The sequence below is a fragment of the Somniosus microcephalus genome, chromosome 1, assembly GCF_052327205.1.
Source record: "Somniosus microcephalus isolate GS21.2 chromosome 1, FLI_Smic_1.0, whole genome shotgun sequence".
Lineage (NCBI taxonomy): Eukaryota > Metazoa > Chordata > Chondrichthyes > Squaliformes > Somniosidae > Somniosus > Somniosus microcephalus.
Window position 1 is genome coordinate 138184291 of NC_140987.1, and position 21027 is coordinate 138205317.

The 21027-nt window shown below is 44.6% G+C and overlaps 1 protein-coding gene across 1 annotated transcript in view; it reads left to right on the top strand.

The window, feature by feature from the left end:
• Positions 1-4838: 4838 nt before the first annotated feature.
• Positions 4839-21027, top strand: part of trpm6 (transient receptor potential cation channel, subfamily M, member 6) — a 239866-nt gene continuing 223677 nt past the window's right edge. The window contains exons 1-5 of the mRNA XM_086010032.1: positions 4839-4936; positions 6564-6602; positions 9741-9921; positions 14677-14890; positions 19606-19730. Coding sequence (XP_085866158.1) covers positions 4839-4936; positions 6564-6602; positions 9741-9921; positions 14677-14890; positions 19606-19730 — 657 coding nt within the window. The remainder of the gene's footprint in view (positions 4937-6563; positions 6603-9740; positions 9922-14676; positions 14891-19605; positions 19731-21027) is intronic.

A 21027-nucleotide genomic window follows, 5' to 3' on the forward strand; every position in this document is an offset into this window, starting at 1 on the left:
GCGGAACGATTCAAATTCTATGCGAGAACGCAAAGGAAAGACGAAAGCAACGCAGAATACTTGGTCGAACTGCGTAGACTAGCGAAACACTGCCAGTTTGGAGGGAATCTGACAGAGGCATTGCGAGACAAGTTCGTGTGCGGGTTGGCAAAGGAAGGAACGCAAAAGCGACTACTTGAAGAGAACGACCTTACACTTGACAGGGCTGTCCTTATTGCAGCATCGCACAAAGCCGCAGCGAAGGGAACTGCGGAAATGCAGCTAAAGACAGCGGCACTCAGTGTGGATCAAATTACCTCGACAACAACAAAATGCTATCGTTGTGGGAAGACAACACACGACCAGAACCAATGCTGGTTTAAGAACCAGGAATGTAGGAAATGTGGCAAACTGGGTCACATAGCTAAGGTATGCCGGTCAGGGAAGAAGACCAACAACCAAAGGACCAACAACCAAAGGAAGCCATCACAGGAAAAGTACAACAAGGTACACAAGGTGGCTGAGAAGAGTTCAGACGAACAGAATTCGGACTCAGACCCAAACGGCCAGGAGCTGGGTAGTCTGAGAATTCACAATGTGAGTAAGAAAGCTGACCTACAAACTATCTGGGTCATGCTAAAAATAGCTGGAGTCCAAGTGAAAATGGAGTTGGACACTGGATCAGCTCTATCAGTCATAAATCGAAGGGATTACCACCGGCTATTCTCACATATACCCTTAAGAGATACCAAGTTCGTATTGCAGACATACACGGGGCATAAAGTATACCCCATGGGAAAGATAAGAGTCAAGGTGAGAGATAGGGGTAAAGAACACCCAAGAATGAACTTATACGTACTACCTGAGGGAGGACCACCACTTCTAGGACGGGAGTGGATCAAGAAAATAGACATGGAATGGCACTATCTAAAAGCCATAACGAGTGAGGACTCGGTGCAGACAATCAGCTCAGATTCTGAATCGGATGACGATAAGACCAACCCAAATGTGAAAGACAAGGCTAAAATGGACTTGCCGACTAAGGTTGGAAAAACGAAGGCATGCAGAAAGGCTTATGCTCCAGAGAAGAACAAAGTTTCAGAACTGATCTCCACCGAACAACGACAACATAGTTTGACAGAGAATTCTGAGTCTGTTCAGTTTAAGGACATATCCATGATGGAAGAACACCGAGCTCGGACTCAACTTTATTTCAAATTACGACAACAATTAGAACAATTGAGTTACCGTCTCGTACAAGAGATGAAAACAATGAAAAAGTTCTATGACACCGAATGGGAGAATCTGGAAAGACAACAGAAGCAGCTAGCTCAAGCAGAGAGTGACCATAGAGCCATCGTGACCAATCACCGATCACATCTCCCTTATGATGTTCAGGAGTTAGAATATTTGCAGAAAGAAGCAAATGAAGAGGAATCTTCAGGAAGCCAGGATTTTATTCCAGTTCTTCTCTACGACTCCTTACAAGCAGAGTTTGAGAAATTGAAGGAACAGTATGAACAGGCCCAGGCTACAATCCTGGAGGGGGTTAACTCGGCAACCTCCGAAAAGCTAGTTTCAGTGGAAGCATATGAGCAACTAAAGGTTGAACATGAGCAAGAAGTCCAAAGGCTGCAGGAAATTCTTGATGAGCTCAAGGCCAAGACAGACTCATCGGTAGAAGTTCCATCCATAGATGAGAAATTAGAGGTGAAAGACATGGCAGAACATGAAAGACAAGATGTCCAAGAACTCATAAAAATATTGAAGGAAACCCAAGACAAATATGAGGCGGCAATGACCGAGGTTCAACAACTTGAAGAACAGATTCAACTGGGAATCCTTTCAGTGAAAGAAAAGGCAACTGTAAGAAACACAGAGACTGTAAGAATGGCCCCTGAACATGAGCTAGAGAGCATCAAGGCGCAACTTCTCCGAGCGCTTAAAGCCAAAGTACAAGAGGAAAAAAAGGTGAAAGCATTGGAGGAAAAGGTGGATGAAATGGAGAAGACTCTGATCCACAGGGTCCCCGTGGAAGAGTTAACGGTCAGCCAACTCCTTCATATGCTGAGAGACAAGACTCTGCAATGGGAACCATTTGAACACGAGCTTCAATCTTCAAAGGGACGGTGTTCGGCGCTCTCAAAAGTTTGGGGAATAGTTGAGGTTGCAACACAGATTTTACGGGGCTGCCGAAAGTACGCTGAATCACGTCAATGTGAACTACAGAATGTTGAAACAGCTGCTCCAGTAGAAGGATTGAATAGCCCGATCAATCAATCCCCGATGGAAGGGGAAGTATTGGAATCACAAATGAGGTCATTAGTGAAGGATTGGCAGGAAACCCAGGAAGAGCGGGATGAATATGAACGCATGAAGAAGTCTCTTCAGGAAAGATGTCTAGGGAGGGAACAACAGTCGGCTAACGTCCAGTTGGGTAAGGAAGAAGTAGCAGGCCCTCTCGCTAGACTAGCTCAGGACGACACCGAATATTACCATGACCTGTTGAGTGACACAGAATATTACGATGACTTGGTCTGCCCAGCTTGTGATGAAAACTCCCAAAGTGCAGAAATCAGGATGAAGCACTTAAAGTCTAAGGAACATAGGGAGATGGTGGCGCTACAGCTGGCAGCAGATAAGGGAGCCCCGAGAGTCTCCAAGAAGCAGAAAAGAAAAAGACGAAGCAGAAGACGATAACCATCTAAATCATTATCACTTCTATCAGATCATGCACGTGGGCCCTACGAAGGGGGCCAAATCAGTTGGAAAGTGGGAAAAATTACCAAGGCAGTCCAGCTGTTTGTAAAAGTCAGCACTGCTGGTTCAGCAGGACGGAAGTTCAAGCTGTTAAGCCAAGGGAAAGACTATTGGATGAGTCACGCTAGAAATGTGAACCGGCTACACCACCGAGATGTTGTTCGGACCGAGTCAAGACCAGAGACTGAATCTGTGAACTGTTCCCGCAGAGACTGAATCTGTGAACTGTTTCCCGCAGAGACTATATCTGTGAATTGTTTTACATGAAGTTGATTATATGTTATGTTTAATGGGGAATAAGTATGTTGTAAGCTAAAAAGGGAGGATTGTAGTGTATGTACCCGTCTACCTTTAAGAGAACTATTGTATGTAACCGTTCACCTTTAAGAGAACTATTTTAGGGTGGCACTACTTTGTTTGGCTTCTGTATACTGTAATACCGACGGTGACCACACCAGTATATAAGTGTTGTGTCAGGATTTATTGGGCAGATTCGCCCTGACCTTCGAATAGTAAAGTCCTGTTTTAAGTTACTCTTGGAGTCTGTGTATTAATTAACTAAACAACCCACAGACTTTACAGGCATAGATGAGGGTTTCAGCAGCAGAGGCAGGGGCGGAGTCGGGCGATGTTACGGAGGTGGAAATAGGCGGTCTTAGTGATGCCGCGGATATGTGGTCGGAAGCTCATGTTGGGGTCAAATGTGACACCAAGGTTGTGAACATTCTGGTCTGAACAAACCAATTCATCTAATTAAATACAACAAAAACAACCAAAAAATCTATTCAAATCCATTGAAATGCTACAATACACGAATTAATTTGCACATTTTCTTATGTCTAGACCCAGAAATCGTGGATTGAAGGAGTTTTTTATAAGCGAGAATGTGGAAAAATTATAACCAGTTCAAGAGATTCACACAGGTTAGAGACCACTTTAACACATTCATAAGGCTTAGAGGGACAGGGACCCTTCTGAAATTCAGGTGATTGTGTTAAGCACTACTCACGCAACATCAAAAATGTCTATTTATTGCTGTTCATTGATAAATAGTTACAAATTATATTATTAATTACATTGTAAGAAAAAATTACAGCTATAGGGCTTGGGTGGCAGGAGAGGGTATATTTTGTGTAATCAGCTAAAATCTGGCACTGGAACGCACTTAAATGTGTAATGCTCATCGATTTGGAGCAAGGTTGATCTCACAGAATATCCTTTGATTGTCCCTAATTAAATATTCAAGCATGCTACAAGTCCATATTGATCCTGGCATGGGGAGCTAACCAAAAGGGAGGGGATGTGAAAAATTGTGGGAGCCAAAGGCTGCTTTAAAAATGTAAATAGGTGCAACCACAAGCAATGAATCAATGGTAGCACTTTTGCCTCTGAGTCAGAGGGTCGTGGGTTCAAGACCCAATCCAGAGACTTGAGCACATAATCCAAGCTGACACTCCAGTGCAGTGCTGAGGGAGTGCTGCATTGTTGGAGGTGCCGTCTATTGAACGAGACGTTAAACCGAGGCCCCGTCTGCCCTCTCAGATGAATGGAAAAGATCCCTTGGCACTATTTGAAGAATATTGGTGTCTTGGTTAATATTTATCCCTCAATGAACATCACTAAAACAGATTATCTGGTTATTATCTCATTGCTGTTTGTGGGAGCTTGCTGTGCGCAAATTGGCTGCCATGTTTCCTACATTACAACTGTGGCTACACTTCAAAAAGTTTTTAATTGGCTGCAAAGCGCTTTGGGATGTCTTGAGGTTGTGAAAGACGCTATATAAATGCAAATTCTTTCTTTTCTATATGGGGACACATATTGTTTCAGTCTTTCTTAAGGCGGCAATTGTTTTCTATGCATTTTTCAGTCTTTCCGAAGACTGAAACGGCAAAGGAAGTGGCCGGTAAAAGTCTAGGGAAGGCAAAATAAATGTGAAGACAGGAAATGGAGTGTGTTGATAAGTGCCAGAGCAGCAAGGCACCCAAACTCTCATTTAATGGATGGTGAAGTGGAAATGTTGCCAAGTGAGGTGTGTGTGAGGAGGGTTGCTCTGCTTGGCATTCCAGGGTACTTTCCGCCATCAGCGTGCTTAGCAAATGGTGGCAAAAATGTTGAGGGAGGAGGTGACCTTGATTGCCAGTGACAGTGCCATCACCATGGTGCTGGTTGGCTGCAGGTGTCCTTGCAGCAGAAAGTATAGATCTCACCTGGCTCTGTACAAAGCTGAAGCCTGCGGAGCCAGATTTCCACAATCATTGCCAGTTAGAGGCGTGGCCCCAGAGATAAGGCAGAGATGATTTTCCTAGGTTCTTAAAGACCACAGAAAATCATGACTGGCTTCATTTAAATATATTTAAATGAAACTATGGCTCCTTTTCGTCAAACTACTTTTGGCCAGTTTAAAGTGCCTGCTGGAAAATATGCTAGGTGCTAAACTGGTGCCGGTCTGGGCATATGAATGTGAGCCTGATTTTCCTAACCCCTGGCTCCCTGTGTCTGTTCTATTCCTATGCCTTAGGAACTGAAAATCCATCCTAATAATGGGCCAGAAATTCGGGTCGGGGGCTTCCCGCGGGTGTAAGCCCCCGATCTGCACTTAACTTGCGCACCGGCCGTTGAGCTGTAGGGCCCTGTGGAATTCCGATCCGGGGCCTGGTCCAGCTGCTGGCACGCAGTGCTTGCGTATCCCAGGGGTGCAGTTAGTTCGATGCATCCCCTGGGATCACGTGGGCCATGGGGAGCCAATTGGAGCAGGGAATGCTCCATTCATAAGTCTTGACAGGAAGTGCTGTCAAGACTTATAAATACTATGGCCCCAAAACATCCCTAAACCTTCAAATAATTTTTTTTTTTAAATCACATTTTTAAAATAAACTAAATTACATGAAATAACTATTTTAAACAATAATTTAAATTTTTGAAAAAAATAATTTTATATTCTAACAGGGCTAAAAATAAATTTACCTTGCTTTAAAGTATTTAAAAATAATAAACCTGTGGAAAAAATGTTTTAATTTTAATTAATTCACCACTTACCTTGTAAAAAGCAGGCCTTATGCCTGCTTTTTACATTTCTAACTTCTGCAGACTTACCCTCCCGGGAAAACCTGTAAAAAAAAACGAAGTTCGATGCACACGCGCAGCCTCTCCAGCGCACGCGTTCGACCTCTGAACCCCTGCTTTCACAGGAACGGAAGGGCCGGTTTACCGCGCATGCGCAGTGCATGCAAGAAACCGGCACTTCTATCGGGCCTACGGATGAGTACCCAGCGCGACTTTCTGGGCCATTAATATATTTAACACACAAATCTGTCTCCTGTGGGCCCTAAGTTTGTATTCAGTCCAGCCTGGTAGGATGAAAGACTTTCTCTCTGCTGATTGCAATGGTCCTGTGCGAAAAGAAAATGGGCATCCAAAACCCAGCTCCAATTGGCACTGGATCCACAGTACATAACAACTTCCATCCAGCAAATGTTAGCAGTACATTAGCAATCAGAGAGGCTACAAGGATGGTTGGTGTGGGAAATGGAAATATGGTGGTGAGGGAATGATTGCTATTCTGAGGTTGGTGCTAAGGTACATTGCTGTGAAACAATAGAGGGAGATGTACTTTTCAACCAAGTGTGTTCCACCTGATGTGAGAGTGCTTAATGGTGGTACTGGGTCCATTAGTGGAAAGGTGTTTAGTTCTGCAGCACTGAACACAGATTCATCAATGGAAGAAACAAAAGGCCAGTTTACAACTGCCACTGATTTTTAATAGTTTTCAGGCAGATTGGGCACTGTACAAAAAGATTAAATCAAATTCTTATTTATGGCAGGTGTCTTCCAGGATGCCAGATTTGTCAGAACCTGGTGAGGTAAGAGCACTTTCTATTTTTATTATTTATCGCAGAATTTTATAAACAATACATGAAGTCTGAATCACAGATGAAGAGCCCAGAGATCCTTAGACCTCCTGCTCCTCTAAGTGAGGCAGAATGGAAATGCAGTTCTGCCGCTGACCTCTGTTCCTTATTCTGCTGAAGTATTCACGTCAGGGTGAGGTCACCTACTTTGAATAATCATAGTCGGTCCCCATGCCAGTATGGGCACATCTTGGGTGCCTACTGGGGGGGAGGGGGGGAGTAAAATATGGCAAGCCACTGTGTGTGGGGGAGGGGCACGTTGGCACCACTGGCTTCAAAGACCTCCTTGTAAGATGGTTGTTTTAAAATTTTCAGGCAGCAGTTTTCTGAAGTTATCCAGGCCATTAACTTCTTCCAAAGACCAATAAGCCCCAATTCTTCTCCTACACGGACCTGCATTCTGGTTTCTTCCCAGTGTTCAAATTGATGGATGGAAAGTAGGCAGGAGCCATGGAAAATCCAGTGGAGAAAGCTCTACCACTGGCCCCAACTCCTTGTGATATCAAGGGTCTTCTATGGGGCAGACAGAAGTTCTGTCCACCCCAAGCCCCAACGGAAACTATTTAGGAATCTTCTTCTGGGCAAAGACTTGAGGGGTAATTGTGACATTGTGCAATAGTGTAAAACGGATAATAGCGAGTCGGCAGCCTGCTTCACATCTCTCCCGATTTTTATTTCCATTGACTTCAGGTCATGCCTGATCTTCCTCCCCTTTGCTGGGTCCTCTTGGCTTGTATAACCCCCTCATTGTGCCTCAGGCCCCAAGAAAATTCAATCCAAAATGTTTTATTTATATTATCAGATTTTGTAATTAAAATGTTGTTTAATGAGGAAAGGGTATTGTTTTATATTACAGTATAACCTGTACTAGATGGTGTTACATTCAGCGTGCACCCTACTCACTGAGAAAGCAATCTGGTTAAATAGGTGGGCTCTCTTAATTTTAAAGTCAGCAGCTCCACTGAGGTAGGCATTGTGGAGACTATGATTGGATTGCTGGGGGTAAGTACATGCTGCCCTCACTTTTGTAGCTGGAGAGCTGTGACTGACATGGGGGTAGAATTTAGGCCGTCTTTCTTGGATGGAATAACTGCAGTCATGGGTAGGTGTATGGAGGAGCTTTGAGCTGATGGATCAGCTGTTCCAGCAGTAGCTGATCTTTGCAGTAAGAGCAGAGTCATGAAGGGAGTGTTGGGGGAGAGGGAGTCTTCAATATCTTCCAATTTTCATTGTGACTAGCGCCGTTCCACTGTACATGCACAAAACATATTTGAAGCAATATTTTATAATTATTGAATTATTACGGCAGTGCAGTGGCGCCCCACAAATAGCATCATGGAGTGCTGGGATGTGGATTCAGGCTCACATTGCTCTCATAGGCCTGAGTTACTGATGTTAACCATGGGGTCGATTTTGTCGAACCTGTCGGGAAGAAGGCGGGACTTCCCCTTTCGGGTTTCTGACCTGCCTACTTCGACATCCGGCCAATCCGCGCGATTTTCCCTTGATTGACCTTGTTGAGCCTGCCCAGCGGGCTCAGCAGGCCAATTAAGGGCCACCCGGCAACAGGTGACATCACAGACTGAAATTTCATCTGTCAAGATTTCTGACAGATGAAATATCAGTGCTTCACAGCTGTTTGAAGCTGTCAAACACTGACAGTCTGATTTCTAAGATGAGTCCTTCTGCGCAGACTCATTTAGAAATCTCAGCAGCACTAAAAGCTGAAGGCTGTCACTTTTGACAGATCGCAGCCGTTCAGCTTTCAGTTTCGGCTGAGTGCTGCGCTCCCGATGGCTATAGGAAGAAAGGCTGTTAAGGTAAGTAAAGGTAAGTAAAAGTTCTTTACACACTTTAGACACACCAAACACACTTACCTTTACACTTATGCACCCATCACTCACCTGAGCACCGACATCGCGACCCCGCCAACTCATTCAACCCGACGGCCCGCTGCTCTAACCTGGCGTGGTTTGGAGCCGTCGGGAAACCCACACGAAACCCCTCAAAATGGGGATTAGGCTAAAAACTGCCTGTTAACTACCTGTTAACAGCAGTTAATTGGCACTAATCCCTTCCCGCCTGGTTTTGGCGGGTCCCAGTGCGGGGCGGGTACCCGCCGTCCCTGAAACTTATGTGGGGCGGGGTTTTGGGCGGGATGGTGTTGGGACCCCCAAAGTTGGGATTTCCCCCCCCCCCCCCCCACATGCCTGAAACCCCGCCTGACGGCTCCATGAAAATCTAGCCCCATGTCTCTGCAGTGGGGTAAGGAGCAAAGGCCAGGTGCTTTCCAAAGAAATGGAGGGAAAGGTGGGGGTGGGGCTTGGTTAATGGCAGGTGTCTGAGTTTCTGGGCGAATGGGGCAGGTGGTTGTGAAAGGTACACCTGAAGTGGTGCTTGCGATCACCTGCCCTATACAAATGAGATGCCCTTCCACTGACCCCCACAAATTCTGTCAGGGATAAGTGCTGGAGGAATTGGGTGCAATCCTGGCACTGCCATTTGGATTGCAGTCTGTGGAATTTTGAGGCCTGAAATTATTGAAGGAGATTGTCTTGAGTAGCTGTAGTTAGCTGGTCCCACCTCTCTCCAGATAAACTGGAGTAACGCATGAGAAAGTGGGCCTGTACTCGACTGTAGCTGCCTTGATGCAGAGGGAGGATGCAGGTGAACAGAAATGCACAAATACACTCACCTATTTGAAGAAGAAGGTAACAAAAGAATGTGTTCTCTACAAAGTAATCCTTCATCTCTCTGCTAAAAAAAATTCCCATTAGGTGTTTTTATTTTTTCTCTGATGAGAATTTAATAATCTTCAGTTATCCAGATTTTACTGCAAAATTCACAGTCTCTGTTCCAATTGCAGTAAATCGACACTGCTGAGCATAATACATTTTTAAACTGGACTGATTTACCACTTGGTGATTTGTTCATCTGTTGCAGACTTACCAAGGATAAGGTACTTTGGTTGGATATTTGAAGGTAATTTATTAAGTATCTGCTATAAGCAGCCTTGGGGAACATGTACGTCATCCAAACAAAAACACTGCAGCTTTAAAGTTGACTTTGAGCCTTGTATTTTGAATACAGATGCTGCTGTGGTCGACTGGTTGGGGATCACCCTGGCTTAGATAACAAGTTGCCAGTCTATTTATCAGCTCGTGATGATGATGAGGAGGAGTGGTGTGTTGAAAATCACACCATAGCAAGTCCAACTGATGCCTTTGGTACCATAGACTTCCAGGATGGTGCTTATTCCTACCGTGCTAAGGTTGGTTGCATTTCACAGGCATAGATACAGGGCTCAGGGAATCAGCCAAGCTGCTAACACCTCTTATTAAAGGATTTAACGCTCCCATACAAGTGGCAACAGACACACTGGCCTTGATTTTAACTTCCTCTGCCTGGTCCAGGCAGGGAGGCAGTTAAAATCAGGGCAGTCACTTGCCCCGTCTGATCCTGCTGCTTTCCCACCATGTCCCCATATTAACTTGCTCTTTTGTGCAGGTGAGTGGAACACCCAGAGGAAGGATACAAGGCCTTTCTTTAAATATGCAGATCTCGGGTCCTGACTGCAATTTCAGTTGGAGGCCTGATGGGATGAGCAGTGATGGCTTCTCCTTCAGGCCAGACCTGTTGGGAACTGGACTGTGGGCTAGAGTCATAGAGATTTACAGCACTGAAAGAGGCCCTTCGGCCCATCATCTCCGCACCGGCAATCAAGCCCTATCTATTCTAATCCCATTTTCCAGCATTTGGTCCGTAGCCTTGTATGCTATGGCATTTCAAGTGCTCATCTAAATGCTTCTTGAATGTTGTGAGGGTTCCTGCCTCTACCACCCTTTCAGGCAGTGAGTTCCAGATTCCAACCACCTTCTGGGTGAAAAAGTTCTTCCTCAAATCCCCTCTAAACCTCCTGCCCCTTATTTTGAAACTATGCCCCCTGGTTATTGACCCCTCTACTAAGGGGAAAAGTTCCTTTCTATCTACCCTATCAATGCCCCTCATAATTTTGTGCACCTCAATCAGGTCCCCCCTCAGCCTTCTCTGCTCTAAGGAAAACAACCCCAGCCTGTCCAGTCTCTCTTCATAGCTGAAGCGCTCCAGACAAGGTAACATCCTGGTGAATCTCCTCTGCACCCTCTCCAATGCAATTACATCCTTCCTATAGTGTGTTGACCAGAACTGCACACAGTATTCCAGCTGTGGCCTAACTAGCATTTTGTACAGCTCCATCATAATCTCCCTGCTCTTATATTCTATGCCTCGGCTAATGAAGGCAAGTATCCCATATGCCTCTTTAACCATCTTATCTACCTGTCCTGTTGCCTTCAGGGATCTATATACATGCACACCAAGGTCCCTCTGATCCTCTGTCCTTCCTAGAGTCCTACCATTCATTGTGTATTCCCTTGCCTTGTTAGTCCTCCCAAAATACATCACCGTACACTTTTCAGGGTTAAATTCCATTTGCCACTGTTCTGCCCATCTGACCAACCCATCTATATCGTCCTGTAGCCTGAGGCTTCCCTCCTCGCTATTTACCACTCCACCAATTTTCGTGTCATCTGCGAACTTACTGATCATACCTCCTACATTCATATCTAAATCATTAATGTGCACTACAAATAGCAAAGGACCCAGCACCGATCCCTGCGGTACACCACCGGACATAGGCTTCCAGCCACAAAAACAACCTTTGACCATCACCCTCTGCCTCGTGCCACTAAGCCAATTTTGGATCCAAATGTGCCAAATTGCCCTGGATCCCATGGGCTCTTATCTTTTTGATCAGTCTCCCATGCGGGACTTTATCAAAAGCCTTACTGAAGTCCATGTAGACTACATCAACTGCACTACCCTCATCCACACACCTAGTCACCCCCTCGAAAAATTCAATCAAATTGGTTAGACATGATCTCCCCCTGACGAAGCCATGATGACTATCCTTGATTAATCCTTGCCTCTCCAAGTGGAGACTAATTCTGTCCCTTAGAATTTTTTCCAATTATTTCCCTACCACTGATGTTAGGCTCACTGGCCTTTAATTTCCTGGTTTATCCCTACTACCCTTCTTCAATAATGGTACTACGTTAGCTGTCCCCCAGTCCTCTGGCACCTTCCCTGTGGCCAGAGAGGTTCTGAAAATTTGTGTCAGAGCCCCTGCAATCTCCTCCCTTGCCTCACACAGCAGCCTGGGATACATCTCGTCTGGGCCTGGGGAGTTATCCACTTTTAAGCCCGCTAAAACCGCTAGTACCTCCTCCCTCTCAATATTAATTTGTTCAAGTATATCACAATCCCCCTGCCTGATTTCTATGCCGACATCTTCCTTCTCCATAGTGAACACAGATGCAAAATATTAATTTAAATCCTCACCTACATTTCTCGGCTCTACACAAAGATTGCCACTTTGGTCCCTAATGGGTCCTACTCTTTCCCTGGTTATCCTCTTTTCCTTAATATACTTATAAAACACCTTGGGATTTTCCTTTATTTTGCCCACCAGTGTTTTTTCATGCCCCCTCTTCGCTCTCCTAATTTCGTTTTTAAGTACCCCCCTGCAGTTTTTATACTCCTCTAAGGCTTCCACTGTTTTTAGTCCTTTGTATCTGCCAAAAGCCTCCCTTTTTTTCCTAATCCATTCTTGTATATCCCTTGACATCCAGGGTTCCCTGGGCTTGTTGGTCCCACCCTTGACCTCTACGGGAACATGTTGCCATTGTACTCTCTCTATTTCCTTTCTGAAAGGATCCACTGCTCTGATGTGGATTTTCCTACAAGTAGCTGATCCCAGTCCACTTTGGCCAGATCCTGCCTTATCATATTAAAATCAGCCTTCCCCCAATTTAGAACCTTTATTTCCATTCCATCTTTGTCCTTTTCCATGACTACCTTAAATCTCACCAAATGATGGTCCATGTCACCAAAATGCTCTCCTACTGACACTTCTACCACTTGCCCGGCTACATTCCCTAGAATTAGGTCCAGTACCACCCCCTCTCTTGTAGGACTTTCTACATGCTGGCTCAAAAAGCTCTCCTGGATGCACTTTAAGAATTCTGCACCCAGCTAGGAGAGGCCCAGGCGGATAAGTTTTAAAATTTAATTTTAGGTTTTCTCGTGGGCCAGTGGAACAGGAGCGATCCTCCAGGCTTCATGAAAAAGCCTTGAGCATCTCTTGTCCCAAGATCCCCTTTTTAGTACTGCATTTTTGTTACAGATTTTTTTCAATTTCTGAAATTTTTATGAGGAGTGGGATAAATTCAATAATTTAGTTCTCCCACTGCAGAGTTTTGTGAATTCCGGTGCAGAGGTTTGTGTATCCTGTATTATTATCCATCCATATGTAAGAGTTAGCTAAATATAAATTGTTGGAATAATCTTTTGGGGGACAATTTGTACTTACTCAATATGGTAAGTTTGTTTTTAAATGTTCCCAAAATAGTCTATTATTATTATTACCTATTATTATTCTTTATTGTTGCCCTCTAAGTCACCAATAATTGAAGAATTTACAGTACTTCAGTATAACAAGAACAGATGACAAAAGAGGACACTTGAAAAGGGGTTTTTCCAATACCAATTTTCACAGGAGTTCAGGCAGCCACAGCATCTATGACAACCTTGTACCTTCCCAGCCAGCAGGCCCCTGCTCCTCCTTTTCTACCACTGCTTGCTCTTCCTCGCCTGTGCACTGTGACTCACTTGGTACTACCTTTTTAAGTTCAGTACCAGCATCCTCTGCAAAGACTAGCTGTGCTGGTACTTGAACATTTTGATGAGAGGGATGCAGGGTGTTGTGTGGTGTGATCATGTTCTAGGCCAGTGGCAGTTGGCTCCTCCAGGCCTACAAGGACAGAAAAGAAGCAAATGTTTGTTGTAAAAGATAGGTTCAAATACAGCTTGCCTTAAAATATGATGTATGTGTAGTTGTGAATTTGCCTGTGTGACAGTGAATGTGAAAGGGATAAGACATAAGAACTGTATGGTACTAGTCCTGAGATTAAGGGAGGCCTGTTGCTTCACCTAACACTGCTCCCTCCGAGCCCTTATATGTAAGACTATTTAAGGTGGTCTCCTTGATGGAAGTCAAAGGCTTGTGCTTCCTGACCCCTCTATACCATTTGGGTCTATTCTCCTATATTATGTGCAAGCAGAGAAGTATTCATGAGATGTTGTAAACTGAGAGATCGCATAGACAGTGACAGGTGCATCCAGGGTGCAGTAAATGACCATACATCATGCAGCTAGATTGTGTTACAGTGATTTGATGTGTGAAGTCCTTGAAAGCTATCAGCATACCAAGGTTTTCAATTGTAAGTTGAGCTGGAATGTATGCACTGCATGTATGTTTATGCATGAGACACTATGGAAAGAGCTGTAAGGTTGTGTGGGAGCACGACATGGAGGAACAGTAAATCTAGAATGGATTGACAGGCAATGTTTCGTGGCCTGAATACTTGAGCTATTTACCTGCTACATGCTACTGTTGGGTAGTCTTCCCTTACCAGGTTTCTTAATAAATATCCTTTTGCATCTGTTCCCAAATGTTGAGGCTAACTACTGATTTCTGCCAGGCCTGCGGCACTGTTGTCTTTGTGGAGAATGTCCTGAAGTGCCAAACAGAGAGAACTTTCCTTACACCCACCTCCTGCAGCAGATCTTCCAATTTGCTAGCCATCAAACACGGTTTGGGTGCTGTAGTATTCCTACTTACCGAAAAACTCCATCTCTCACCTCCACATTGGGTTTGCCTTTCCTTGCTATTTTGTTCCCCTACACAACCTTTAGAAAAGCTGACAGGCAATCAAAAACTCTTTTAGAAAGGTAAACTAATTTTTGCCCCCATATGCAGCCTTTAAGCAACACCTTTATGTGGTTACTTGCTGTTACATTTTTCTAGCAGGTTCTGCCAAAACTGCAACAATCCTCTAATGTGATAATATTGAGTAATAACCAGGGAGATTTTCTTAACACCAAATTCATTGTACTTTATTTTGTGTTCATTGTGAATTTTCTTCAGTATATTAGAATCTCATATGATACTGAACTGCACCAGTTGCTCCATTTGATGTTGAAGGAATGGCTGATGGAACTTCCAAAGCTGCTGATATCTGTCCATGGAGGTAGCCAGAATTTTGAACTTCCTCCAAAAGTGAAACAAATTTTTGGGAAAGGCCTTATCAAAGCTGCTGAGACGACTGGGGCCTGGATAGTGACTGAGGGCATCAACACAGGTAAGTTGGTTTCTAGTTGTCACATTTGAGGTTTAGATTTTGAAAAGCCAGATGTGGACCAGTATTCAAAACCTACAGACCATTTTGCATAATAATTTTGTAGATACTCAGTGTGGGTTTGTCTCAAGGGAATGATATGTACTTTGTCCATCTTACCTCAAAGATTTGTGAGATACTTTTCTTTTGACTCATTTACACAGTCATATTGACAGAAGAAGTCATGGCCAGTTGCTTTCCACATTAGTAACAGATTGTGTTGATTTAAACAGATATGGAAGAACAGGCAGTAGAATATTTAGGATTGATGGTGAGGCAAAACTGTGTGAAAACTGATCCTACATAGACTTAAACAACAGAGTGAACTGGATGGGCTGAGGGGCCCGTTCTCCTTATAACCTTAGGCTCTTGCAATGAGTGTTCTCAAGTCCTCCAGTTCGACACTCTGATAGACTTTGACCCTTTTATGTTGCCAATTTTGGGATGGAACGTTAGACATCGCTTTGACAGAACTAAAACAAAATAACTGTTTAACACAACACAATAACAAAATGTTACATGCACACTATTATCCAATGTTGTTAGCAAATTACTGCAACATCTTAGGTTGTTACCTTACAGAGCTACACAGAGCTGAACCTGGTGTCAGCGCACATACTCCAGTTTGACACATTTACTCTTCTTTAATATCTGGTATGAAAAGAGAGGAGAGTATCTTACACCTGGACTTAAAAAAAGAGTTTATTCAACTCCTTCAAGTGAGGTCATATATAATAGGGTTCCTTTACCCTGCTATTCATATTGAGGTATATTATCATTGCAATGGAGAGATACAAGCTTATGAGTAAACAATCAGCTAATTACCGTCCCATCAGTCTACTCTCAATCATTAGCAAAGTGATGGAAGGTGTCGTCGACAGTGCTATCAAGCGGTACTTACTCACCAGTAACCTGCTCACCGATGCTCAGTTTGGGTTCTGCCAGGACCACTTGACTCTAGACCTCATTTAAGCTTTGGTCCAAACATGGACAAAAGAGCTGAATTCCAGAGGTGAGGTGAGAGTGACTGCCCTTGACATCAAGGCAGCATTTGACTGAGTGTAGCATCAAGGAGCCCCAGTAAAATTGAAGCCAATGGGAATCAGGGGGAAAACGCTCCACTGGCTGGCTAGTAGAACAAAGGAAGATGGTTGTGGTTGTTGGAGGCCAATCATCTCAGTCCCAGGACATTGCTGCAGGAGTTCCTCAGGGCAGTGTCCTAGGTCCAACCATCTTCAGCTGCTTCATCAATGACCTTCCCTCCATCATAGAGTCAGAAGTGGGGATGTTTGCTGATGATTGCACAGAGTTCAGTTCCATGCACAACTCCTCAGATAATGAAGCAGTTCATTGCAGCAAGACCTGGACAACATTCAGGCTTGGGTGGATAAGTGGCAGGTAACATTTGCACCACACAAGTGCCAGGCAATGACTATCCCCAACAAGAGAAAGTCTAACCTCCTCCCCTTGACATTCAGTGGCATTACCATCATTGAATCCTCCACCATTAACATCCTGGGGTCACCATTGACCAGAAACTTAACTAGACCAGCCACATAAATGCTGTGGCTACAAGAGCAGGTCAGAGGCTGGGTATTCTGTTGCGAGTGTCTCACCTCCTGACTCCTCAAAACCTTTCCACCATCTATAAGGCACAAGTCAGGATTGTGATAGAATACTCTCCACTTGCCTGGATGAGTGCAGCTCCAACAACACACAAGAAGCTCAACACCAGCCAGGACAAAGCAGTTCATTTGATTTGCACCCCATCCACCATCTTAAACATTCACTCCCTCCACCACTGGTGCACCACAGCAACTTGCCAAGGCTTCTTCAACAGCACCTTCCAAACCTGCGATCTTTACCACCCAGAAGGACAAGGGCAGCAGGTGCATGGGTACACCACCACCTCAAGTCACACACCATCCTGACTTGGAAATATATTGCTGTTCCTTCATCATCGCTGGGTCAAAATCCTGAGACTCCCTCCCTAACAGCACTGTGGAGCACCTTCACCACACGGACTGCAGCGGTTCAAGAAGGTGGGTCTCCCCCACCTTCTCAAGGGCAAGTAGGGAGTAGGGAATAAATGTTGGCCTTGCCAACGACACCCACATCCTGTGAATGAATAAAAAAAAGTTAACATGTTGGTAGCAGTCAATTTCTTTCCCCATTTACTTAAGAGGCTGCCTTCCAATTGCAAGAATGTCATCAAAGACACCCTCCAAAGCAAATGTAATGGTATCTACGCATTGGTAGCACCAAGAGTCCCCTTGAGGTTTTTAACTGGTGCCACTGGCAGTATGTACTGACAGCAATAGGTTAACCAATGGCAACCAGCAGCAGGTAGGTTACATTTGTTGCGTTTGTCACTGTTGATCGGGATGTGGTGGGCCGGCCTCTCAACCTGCCCATACATACCAGAAAATCACCACCTTTCCCTGACAGGTCTGCAGTACTGCACTTACCGCTCCATTACTGGTGGTACAAGCATGAAACAGCAATTTGAAGTGCTATTTAAAGGGACATTCACCTGCAAGTACTCAGGTCATTGATATCTGTGTGCAATTCACCTGACTGAATTTCTTCACAAGTTTTTCCATTGGAATTCACTGATTTTAAGTATCCTTCTGCTTCAAAACCTTCAAGAGGCTTAGGGCTCAAGATATTAGTCATCTTGGCCATTCTACTCTGGTTGGAGAAAGAAGAGCAGAGCATCTAGTTGGGGATCCTTAAAGAGCTGCATTTGGGGCTCTGAGGAGACCACACAAAATGAGGGCTGCTCGTAGGTGACCCTGTCCACAGGATCTATAGGCCCAGAGTTACTTATCTCCAGTGTTCCAAGGAGCGGTGAATTAGGAGGCTGCACTTCTCCAGGGACGCTGTCACATACCTATAGTGTACATGCTGAGGGGGGGAAGCAACAAGTTGCCAGCAGGATGGGGAGGTGGTCATCTGCAAGAAAGTGGCTCCAATCTGAAATGTGAAAGCAGTTAGCATAGGTGTGAAATGCTTAGCAGTTGCTACCAGGTAAATGCAGAATGTAGTTAGTGGCTGTTGTGAGGACAGCAGCAACAGGTGACTCTGTGACTGGAATGAGATGAAGAGGTGATACAGTGCCCCCTTATAATTGGTGGAGAAGCAAGGATGGAAAGTATTTGGAGTGCTAGGGGAGAGGAGAAAGTGCTGTGGCAAGGTTTAATGCAGAGAAATAGGGAACAGAAGACATAATTCTCAGCCTTGCTGTCCGGGTCAGGATGTTGAAGCACTTGTGACACTGAACTCATGTCCTGGGGTGATGCTGTGGGCACTGACATTGTTTGCACCTTTCTGCTATTCGAGGGCAACAGAACCTGGTGAATAAAACCTAATCAGAACAAGAAGATCTTCGATATGAGCAACTTGAGATACATGCAAATTAATGCAAACTTTATAGGTGATCCCTGAGGCTCTCTGGTATGCACCAATGTGGCCCACAGTCAAAAGCTTGGGCAGCCCTAATGTAAAGGACCTTTCAGAATCTCCTGGTTATTAATGGTAAGCGGGTAAGATCATTAATCTTATGACACTGAGTAGCATGCTGGGGATCATGGACAGAGCACTTAATGCCATGTCCACCTCCTTCCACACTGCTTGGCTAGATCCCCCTCGGCTGCATCTGCCCTAAACTCTGGAATTCCCTCCCTAAACCTCTCCGCCTCGCTACCTCTCTCCCCTCCTTTAAGACACTCCTTAAAACCTACCTCTTTGACCAAGCTTTGGGCCTTCTGCCCTAACATCTCCCTATGTGGCTCGGTGTCAAATTTTGTTTGATAACGCTCCTGTGAAGCACCTTGGGTCGTTTTACTATGTTAAAGGCACTGTAAAAATGAAAGATGTTGTTGTCTGATCAAATATTTTAATTAGTTTAAGTGACAACTGTATTCTTTTTCTCTTTCTAGTTATGGGATAATTAGCATAAGAATGTTGCATTTTTAAATTAGGAACTTCTAGACATGTAAGACAGGGTAGGATCATTAATATTATGGCACTGAGTAGCATACAGGGGATCATGGACAGAGCACTTACTGCCATGTTCACCTCCTTCCACTATGCTTGGCTAGATCCCCTAGGTGGCCTCCATTCTACATTCCAAATATGACCTCTCTCTCATCTATACTTCTATTGATGTCTTTAAAAATTTGGGGACGTTGCACCTTGCACCTGAACTGTCAGATCTTTTACAATGCCTTGCCCCTCCCTATCTCTGTAAACCCCTCCAGCTCTACAACCCTCCGAGATCTCTGTACTCCTCAAGTCAAGTCTCTTGCATATCCCCGATTTTCATCGCTCCACCATTGGCGGCCACACCTTCAGCTGCCTAGGCCCGAAACTCTGGAATTCCCTCCCTAAACCTCTCTGCTTCTCTCTCCTCCTTTAAGACGCTCCGTAAAACCTACCTGTTTGACCAAGCTTTTGGTCATCTGCCCTAATATCTCCTTACGTGGCTCAGTGTTACATTTTGTTTGATAACATTCCTGTGATGCGCCTTGGGATGTTTTACTACATTAAAGGTACTATATAAATACAAGTTGTTGTTGTCCGATCAAATATTTTACTTAGATTAATCAACAACTGTGTTCTTTTTCTTTTTCTAGTTACAGGATAATTAACATAAGAATGTTGCATTTTTAAATTAGGAATTTCTAGACATGTTGGCGATGCAGTAAGAGATCACACTTCCCCGTATTTACGAAAGATCTGCATAATAGGAATTACCCCCTGGGGAGTCATAGAAAACTGCCGAGATTTGATAGGACAAGATGTAAGTAACCTGTATCTGACCGATCAAGTCATTCTGTCTGATAATAAAGCAGTGTTTGTGACAATAATTCCACTTAACTAGAATTAATACAATCTGATATGCTTGTACTGGCAGCTGACACAAATACGGACCTAAAAATGAATCAAACCACTCCATAAAATGAAGTGTATATAGACATTTTAAAAATTAAACCCTAGAGTGTGTGCTTTTTCAACGAATGTAACTGATACACTGTAAGCCAGATAGCGTATAGAGAACCAAGGATAGAGTTTCCGCTTTAGGCACAATTGGCGATTGTGCCCAAAATTGTGCTAGTTTTCATGAAAGGTTTTTTTCTCAAGTTTCCGCTCAAATTCATTTGCACATCTCTGAACATAAAATCTGCCCTGAACCAGCACAATTAGTGACTGCCTTGCATGTGCCTTTGTCTATCCTAGTGATGTCACGCAGTGCTACCCCAGTAGCTGCAGCATGGCTGCGGAAGGCTGCTGACTTTCAGTGGGGAACAGTGCAGATGGCCTTGCAGGATGATTTCGAGGAGCTGGTGGCTGGGAGTGTGAAATCGAGTGATGGTGTTTCTTCTTCTTCTTCACTCTCCTCTCCCTCTTGTTCAACCATTGGCTGGGCAGGTTGGATTTCTTGGGTCTCTGAAATGAGGAAGGCACAAGGGTAGGTTTGTGGTGAGAGGTGGGGGGGAAGCAAGAGGTGCAGCTTGCTCCATGTGCAGCTTGCAAATCGGAAGATATTGTGGGATGAGGGGGAAGTGGGATGTGAGAAGGAGGCTAATGTATGAGGATACCGGCATCTTGTATTCTTTCAGCCCCGCCGCTGGCCAAGGGCTCTGCCATGCCCCTGGCAAGAATGGCCAGCACCATCTCCCCAAGGGGGTGAGGTGAAGCTAGGAATGTGAGATGTGCCTTGTGTTTGGTAGAGATTGTTGGTTGGTGAGTGATGGGGGGGTTGTGCCAATGTTCCCTCTAATTTCTTTCTTTTGTGTGCAATTCCTTTACCTGGCTGCACGGCCCATTCAAATTTTCTCGCATGTGCGGTTTCTTCCATGCAAAAGCCAGTGAGCGGCCTGTGCGGGACCTCCAAACTGATGCACGACTGAGTAGCTTAGCAGGAACATTGGGTCGTGCATTTAGCAATGTGTGAGGCTAGTGGTGCAGTTGGTAGGAGTCGGCTTTTGAAGATGCATTCACTGACCTTGACCACTGGTCTGAGGTCATGAAACATCTTTGGGCACTGGAGTCAGGTCCCAGAGGTGACACCGCTGGTAGTGACTGCCTTGACGATC